The sequence below is a fragment of the Dendrobium catenatum genome, unplaced genomic scaffold (genome assembly GCF_001605985.2).
Source record: "Dendrobium catenatum unplaced genomic scaffold, ASM160598v2 fragScaff_scaffold_633, whole genome shotgun sequence".
NCBI classification, from domain to species: Eukaryota; Viridiplantae; Streptophyta; class Magnoliopsida; order Asparagales; family Orchidaceae; genus Dendrobium; species Dendrobium catenatum.
Window position 1 is genome coordinate 250,018 of NW_021319095.1, and position 8,283 is coordinate 258,300.

The following is an 8,283-nucleotide window of genomic DNA, read 5'->3' on the forward strand; positions in this document are numbered from 1 at the left end:
ATTGTTTGTGTTCACTTCATTAAAGAATCAAATACAAAAAGTTGTTTATAATCACAGCATAATTAATTAAGCAATTAATCAAGTTTGAGCAGCTTAACATGCAAAACATTAAGATTTTGCATACATGGGGCTTGAAGAACCCTTCTCCTTTGAAGCATAAATCAAAGGTGAAATAAACAAGAATTAAGGTTTCATGTAGGATAGATTTTTTACTGATTTCTAAATAAGTTTTTTTATGTAAAATTTTCTTAAAAGCAACAAAAAATACAGCAGCCAAAATTTATCCCAAACGAAATCTAATATTATCAAGAAATCACTTTCAGCATTAATTATCAACCAAATAATAAATTAGTCTATTACATTCACTACGACTTTCTCTTCAGTAAGAAGATAACACTTTATATTCTATTATAACATATAGAAAATGCTAATATAATTTAAAATTTATGCTTACTTTTCATATATTACAGACTAAAATATAATTATAATATTTTTCATTCAACATAAGGAGAATTTCTTTTTGCCATAATGTATGCATTAGTAAATTTACCACCTCCCTTTTAATATTTTCATTTGCAAGGTGATTGATATAGATTATGCTCTCTTATGCTTATTTTTTTATGAATACGTAATTTTATATATCTGAAATGTGTATGTTTTCTAATAATTGGATTCAAATTTACGAAGAAAATGTGTACATATTTATTTATTTATTTATTTTTAAACTATTACCAATAAATAATAGATTTTGAATTATATGATTCAAATTATTTAACTAATGGCCCATGAGTTCTTTAATAGTGCATAGTTTTTAAATTAAAAAAGTCTAATCGGACGTTTGCAATTGGTAATATACATATATATGGATATAATTAGATAAATAAAAAAATTTAATTTTTTTAGATAACTTTATTTTAAGACGACGCTTTCTTTTTTAGTATGGGTTTAAAAGTAATAAAATTGAAAGCAATTTCCTTTTTTGTTGCTTTTTTTTTTCAAAAATATAGACACTCAGATGCAACCAGAGATGCCTTCATCAAAAAAATGTCACATAGGGCCTCTCGTCGTTGGGTCAAAAAGCTGCCTGAAGTTTGAAGACAGACAGCAAATTGGCAGGTAAGCCGCGGAAAAAGGAACCACTACGCTCCACTACAATCACATCCGGACAAAAGTCTCTCTCTCTCTCTCTCTTTCTCTATCTATCTCTCCCTCTCTATTTTTTTTTTATTTCGTCAAAGAGGCAGTTTGGAAATTATAAAATAAAATAAATACAAAGTTCTTTAATTTTTTAATGCTTATTGTAAAGTAAGCTAAATATATAATATTTATGATACTCAAATACCGTTGCCTTCTATAATAACCGTGAGTCGCTGCTCGCCATGGCCGGCCGCCGGTTGCTGCCACTGTACACCTCTGCCGTCGTTGCTACCTGAAGCCCCACTCGCTGGTAACTCCGATCGGCCATCACCAACCGCCCCATCCCCACCGCCGGCCACCAGCTGACCCAGCAGCCATGCTCTTCACCGTGCATCGTATTTTAATATTTAAAAAATACTGAAAAAAAAAAATTTTCAAGTCTAATTTAAGGATTATTTGAATTTTATTTTTAGTAAAGTTATAATCTAAAGGTGCAACTCAGTAAGATGAATTTGATGGACTCAAGATTCACCAATTTTGATGTTAGCAAGGTGTACAAATGTTCAAAAATTATCAATTTTTTAAGAGTACGTGGTCATTCTTGATTGAGTGTTTGAGATAGATTTTGATAACTATAATTAAAAATGATACAACAAAAACTATATGAACAGCTCTTTATTCTACCATTGAGAAGGAGCTTTAGGAAAAATTATTAGGTCAGGTAACCTGATGTAGCTCTACGTCTGTTAGTCAATAATATGTATCCACGTGCTCTTACTCTTTACCGCGCAGTCCGACGACCCGACTTGGACCAGAATCCGGGATTACTATGTTCGCGTATTGCTCTGTATTGCTAGGTATTACTCGGTATTGCTTGGCAATAACGAGAAATACCGCTCTGTGAAGACCAATACCGAGCAATACCGAGTAATACCTAAAAGAACTCGGTATTGCTCGATATTGGTCTTCACATAATGGTATTTTTCATTTTTGTTGAGCAAAATAGACCAATACCTAGCAATACCGAGCAATACGCAAACCCCTGAGTCCGCTCCGGGTCGGGTTGCCGTGGCACATGTTTACTGCTCACCGAATGTAGAGCTACGTCAGGTTACCGGACCAAATAAAATTTCGAGCATTAGTAGAGAGAGTCCTCACGTTTAAGAAATCTAAAAGTTCTTTCAAATTAAACAATTAATATCATTTTGTGCGTCTTACGCCAACAAATCAAGAACACTGATATGATACTCGCTGTTGAACCCCCCAATTCATGTTTGATTCATCTCTCAAATGGCACGACTCTTTAAGTTGGGAGAAACTAAGTGTGTGGTCCAGCACTTGTGGGGTTGCTTCCCACTAAGTCCGTCGAGGGATTAGTTACTCTGCCAAGCGCCTCCTCTTCGAGAGTGGCAACTAGTAGATGCCCCCATTCAAAAAAAAGAAAAAAGTGATTGTTGCTTGATTAATATTACCTTTTGTCAAATGATATTGATGTTTGCAAAATTAATCACCGGAATGTTGTTGGTTATAACCATTACATTGATGATCAATATTGTTCTTCCATTATGCATATTATGCTAATTAATTCATTTATGAAAAATAATTTAATACTTTTAATCTAACATTTTAAAATTAGGGGGAGGATATCATTTTGTAATTTTTAGGAATTAATTCAGCTATACCCCATAAGTTGATGTAAAGGTTGGAAAAAATTCAATAAAACTATAGTATTATCTTCTCCAAAATCCCATCTCTCTCTCTACCTCTCTCTCTTAATCAAGAAGCTCAAGCTTCCTCTCAAGATCCAACAGTAATATATACCTAATATACTAGCATTGTGATTTCTTTCTATAAATTTTCACGTAAAAGTTATTCAAAACTATTGTGAGCCCTCTTTATTTCTATTTGCATGAAACCTTCTGTCAATAAGACAAATAATTCCATCACCATCAATTTTATGGCATGTAAAAAATACTAAAACTCAAAAATATCGACAAAAATGTTGAAATGAACTAATAGAATAAATTTCAATATGTTTGTTATCTTCTTAAATAATTAAATGAAAAAATTTTTCTTTTGATTGGAAATAAATAATAATAATAATCTAAATTTATAAAGTATACTTTCCCCCATCATTGCCACTTTCCCATTTGTTTTTCCAGTTTTCCTGTCGGCCCTTTATTTTATTTTTCTGAGACTCGGTTTGTGAGAACATCTCCTGAATCTTCTCCTCATCACCACCACAGCCCAGAAGAAAGGATGCGACTACTCATTGTCGCCGCTTTCGTCCTCCTGCTACGCGCCGAACCCGCCTCGGCGAAGCAAACCTCCTACTTTAACGGTGCACCGTCAACCGTCCCGGCTTTCCCTATCGCCGGCGGCAATCACAACACCTCGGCCGCCTGCGAGCTCGACCTCTCAGCTGAAATGTTCGGCGGCGTTGAAGAAGCCTGCGGCCGCGGAGTCAAGATAGACCGCAGCCGCTGCTGCCCTGTCCTTGCAGCCTGGCTCTTCGCTGCCCACGCCCGCTCCGCCCTCCGTTTCCATCCCTCGGCGTCGCCCGGGCCAGTCGGCCAAGACCCTTCACCGATGATGCCGGAAACTGACTCGAAGCGCTGCGCCGATGCACTCCAGACCGCGCTCCACGCCCGCAATATCAGCCTCCCCCGCCCTAACACTACCTGCGACGCCGCCCTTTGCTTCTGCGGCATCCATCTTCATGAAATCAGCTCGTTGTCTTGCTCCGCAGCTTTCAACCTCTCGACTTCGGGAGAGAGCGGAGGCGATGTTAGTCCCATCGGCGACGTCCGAGATTTGGAGCGCGACTGCCGCAATGCCTCTTACGCCGGCTGCACTCGCTGCCTCAATTCCCTCCAGAAGGTTTAATTTTGCGTACTTTTTAAAAAGAACTTTCCATTCTATATTTTCTGCATTAATGGCATGGCTAACGGATTTGTAAGGCGGGGGAAGCAATAAATTCGTTGCTCATTCGTTTTTGTTTGTTTTTTTTTTTCCGTTGGTTGATAGTTAAAGGGCGGCGGCGGCTTTGTCGGCGGCGGGGAAAGGGCGGCGAGGATGATGGACCGGGATTGCCGCCTGATGGGGCTTACTTGGCTGCTGGGGAGGAATAAGACGGCCTATATCCCGACGGTTTCAGCCGTATTAAGGGCGATTCTCTACAGCGCACACCCACCGACGCCTCCGTACGGATGTAGCGCGGATCAAGAGAACATGCCGCTCGCCGTCGACTCCAACCAGGTCCAGCGCGCGGCCGCCGGCTCTTTTTCTTCTGTTTCCCGTTCTGCCCCTTGGGTTTTCCTTTATTCCATCTTGGCTCTCGGCGCCACTGTTCAAGTTGCTCTGTAAGGGACGCGTCTCTCTTAGTCATTTCGCTTACTGATGATGTACATGAGTCATGGATACCGTTCTCGCTGCATTTTTTTGGTTTTTGACGGTGGATCCATTCCTAATATGAGCACTTCAGAAACATTATGATGATTAGTCTGATGACATCTCCAACATGAAAATCTATTTGTCACATTTAAAATTAATAACGGTCATGTTAAATAGTAATTCTAACTTCAATCAAATTTAATTTTTAAATATTAATTATTATGTGCTGACATCAAATACAATCCAGAGATGTGTCACATCACCTCTTTGCTTGGTACTGCAGCATTATAACACGGCTCGATTATACTGATATGGCGTGGCGCATTCTGATTGGTTTTCGGACGGAGTTTTACATCTGGTCTCCGCACAGAATAATTTCTGATTTTTAACGCCAAAAAATAATATTATGTTTATATTATTTCTCATCTTTATTTTTATATTTATTTCTAATAAAAATAGGTTTGTGAATAGTGGCACTATTGATATAAGAGATAAAATACAAAGATGTATTTTCATTTTTAGTGGGAAAGTTATGAGAGATTATTATGTGCGAATCCGAACGTTCGAATTGTGATGTACATTGTGTACAATGTTGTACAGTGTGTACTTCACAATCCGGACGGTCCGGACGTAATAATTTCTCCAAGGCTTCGAAGCATCTGGGGCTAACTTTAATATTGCTTCAGTTGATTTTTATACTCTATGAAGATGTTTCGAGTTTTTTTTTTTGTGGAAATCGCTCGCGGGAACCATCTGATGCGAGATTTTCTAATTTGGTGCACGTGCACTCCTAGGCCTCCCCTCTCTCTGCCTCTGTTCATTTGCGATTGAATGGATGCTCGTTGGAGCTGCAAAAGATAAATGACATTCGGTTGGAGATATCCTTAGCGTAATAATGTCAATCCCAACCATTAGGGTTTAGGGATATACTTTAATCTGATTGTTTTGAAAAATTTAATGATTGCTAGAAATTTGTTGATTACATGTTAAGAGTGCTATAATGACAAAAATCATAGGTCCTATTTGCACGTTGTAAGGATCAGATAGTTTCGATGCAGAAATGTGTAAAAATAAAATTATATAATTAAAGGGGAAAGCAAGTAGTGAGTGGACTTCAAAGTTAAAAAGCAAGTTTAAATTATGAGAGCTTAAAAAGGTAATTCTGACTGCTTTTTCATGTAATGATAAAAAGATCATTTAATTAGAATTTATTTGCCTGAGCTAATTAGAAATTATGAGATTAGATAGACATCTAAGAATTAGCAAATATTTATTATGCAACTAATTATTAGATTTAGGATATATTTGGAAGAATACCTTTGCTTTCTCATTGAGTTCTTTTTTATCGTAATAATCTTACTATTTTAAAATTTTTTTATAATGGGAATTTATTTTTTACAAACAGAATTATTAATGTGTGTTAACTAATTTATGAAAGCAAATGTTTGATTTTTTTAATAGAATATTTGTAATTCCTTTATAGCTTTTAAAAATTTATTCTCTTACATAGCTTCTAAATTATTTTTAGAAAACGCTGGCGCTGTACCAAATAGGCCTTTAATTCAACTTGTTGAAGTTGATTATATGGGACCTCAGCCTCCTCTTAATACTGACAGTGTTCATAAGTAGTGTTAAATTTGTTATTTTCAAAAAAATTTACAACCTAAATGTATTTTATTATTATTATTATTATTATTATTTCATTTCTTCTTTTTCATTTTATCAACCTGCCTAACAGCCCATCCCACCTCTTTTTTTACAAAAATTTATGGCGAAATTTTCGGAAGCAGCGTGAAGGTTCGATAATTTTGCGAAAAGAGCAGGTTTTTGGAAATATTTAATTTAAAGCCAATTCGCCAAACTGATAAGCGCAGTCTAAGAATACGTGCACCTGTATCGCGCATTCAAAGAATGCGCCAAGTTATTAGGCGCATTCTTCGCATGATAATAGCTGGCTGTCAGTTGATTGAGGTGTTTGGATTTCAGCGGAGACGAGATCCGCGAAATCCGCGGACGGTTGCGGAAATAAATAAGGCAATTATTGGGGACGGATGGGCGTTGAGGAGATGAGAAGGAATTTATGTTTATAAATTAGAGCACCATCCGTCAAAGCAATTCACCTCTTCGCAGCTTCCTGATCTTCCTCTCCTCCCTTTTCTGTTCACCCGAGAGAGAGCTTTGAGGTTAGTTTTGCATTTTTTTTTTTTTCAATTTATTCTGTCACATTACTTTTAATGTGTTAAATTAGTTTTGCTTTTTTGGAAGTAATAAAATGCCACAAAATGTATATCTCTTTGAATGCATGATGACCCGAGAGCTTAGATTTATTTTTTTTTCAATTTATTTTGTTTAAGAATAACTTGTAATATGTAGTAAGGTAGTTAGACATTTTTTTTTTTATTTTTATTTTGTGCGTTATTGTTCAGCAAGTTTACAAAAAAATCTTGTATGAATTCTTGAATGAACTTGCAATGAGCTTCCTCCATCACTGAAATTCTAAATTTTACAAAATAAATTCTGTTCACCAAAAATTTATGAGGTTTTTTAAATGTTATAAACCAAATAAGCATTATAAGACTCATTTGAGATATTTTTCTTATTATTTTAATTTTGAGATAATATTTATAATTTTTATTTGATAATTATTTTTTTAAAAAAAATTTATATTAAAAAGCTATTGTCTAGAGTAGCTTTTAAAAAATTTCTTTCACCATAAAAGTTTTGTGTATTATTTGCATAGAAAATATAACAATAATATTTTTATTTCCAGAAATGTCTGCAATTAAAATTTATTTTTAAATTATAATGTTAAATTAATTTTTTCTTAATAACTTCACAATTACTTCTAATCAAAACCAAAAAGACTTTCGTAAAGGTTCACAAACAGGAGAGGCATCTGACCCAGTTGGATCGGATAGTTCCCTCTGCAAATGGAACTTTTATTTGGTTTCCGGGTTCCGCTCCGGGTCAAGTCGTCGGGCCACGCGGTTTAGAGTAAGAGCACGTGGCGACATGTTATTGGCGGCCGAACGTAGCTCTACGTCAGGCCAGAGGACGTAATAATTGCTCCTGCAAATGAGCTTGAATAGTATTAAGGGTACTATTACACCTAAAAATAAATAAATGCACAGTTACATTTACTTTAAAAATGTACCAAAAAATGGACCACTTTATCTAAATGGTTGAACAAAATGGGAACATTTGATGATAATTTTTGCTTACAAAATAGGTAATATGGCCACCTAAAAAAATTATATCTCAGCTTTGTTTTTAAGTTTTTTGGTGAGTGAAGCTTACTCAAATAAGTACATATCATAAATTTGAGCTGTAGCAGCAAAGTTATTTTTTAATGAAATTGAATATTAAATTTTTCATATTTTTTAAGATTTTAATAAAAAATAAAATCCTTAGCAAAACTTTGAATAATTATGACTACTAATAGTGTGTCTAAAAAATATTAATCGTTTTTAGTTAAATTTGAAAAATAATTATTCTTAATTGTAAATATAATTAATAGCATCTTCAAAAATCAAAATCTACAAATAAATCCTTGTGATCCTAAATATCTTCTGTGAAAAAGAAACCTTAGCACCATAAGTGTCGTGATTATATGAGATTTGAAGATTGAATTAAAGGTCCTTGAAATTATACTAACTTTTAATTGCCTCTAACACCTACTCTTTTCATCTTATAACATAAAATATTCGGACTAATCTTGCATAGAGGCATCCTCATCCTCTTCTGTGTAAATGG

The 8,283-nt window shown here is 35.1% G+C and overlaps 1 protein-coding gene across 1 annotated transcript; it reads left to right on the forward strand.

Annotated features, from left to right (window-relative positions):
* The first annotated feature begins 3,295 nt into the window (after positions 1–3,295).
* On the forward strand, positions 3,296–4,656 carry LOC110111006 (uncharacterized GPI-anchored protein At4g28100). The gene is made up of 2 exons (XM_020842687.2): positions 3,296–4,017; positions 4,165–4,656. The coding sequence occupies exons 1-2, from the start codon at positions 3,397–3,399 to the stop codon at positions 4,501–4,503; spliced, it is 960 nt and encodes a 319-aa protein (XP_020698346.1). The 5' UTR covers positions 3,296–3,396; the 3' UTR covers positions 4,504–4,656.
* The last annotated feature ends 3,627 nt before the right edge of the window (positions 4,657–8,283 follow it).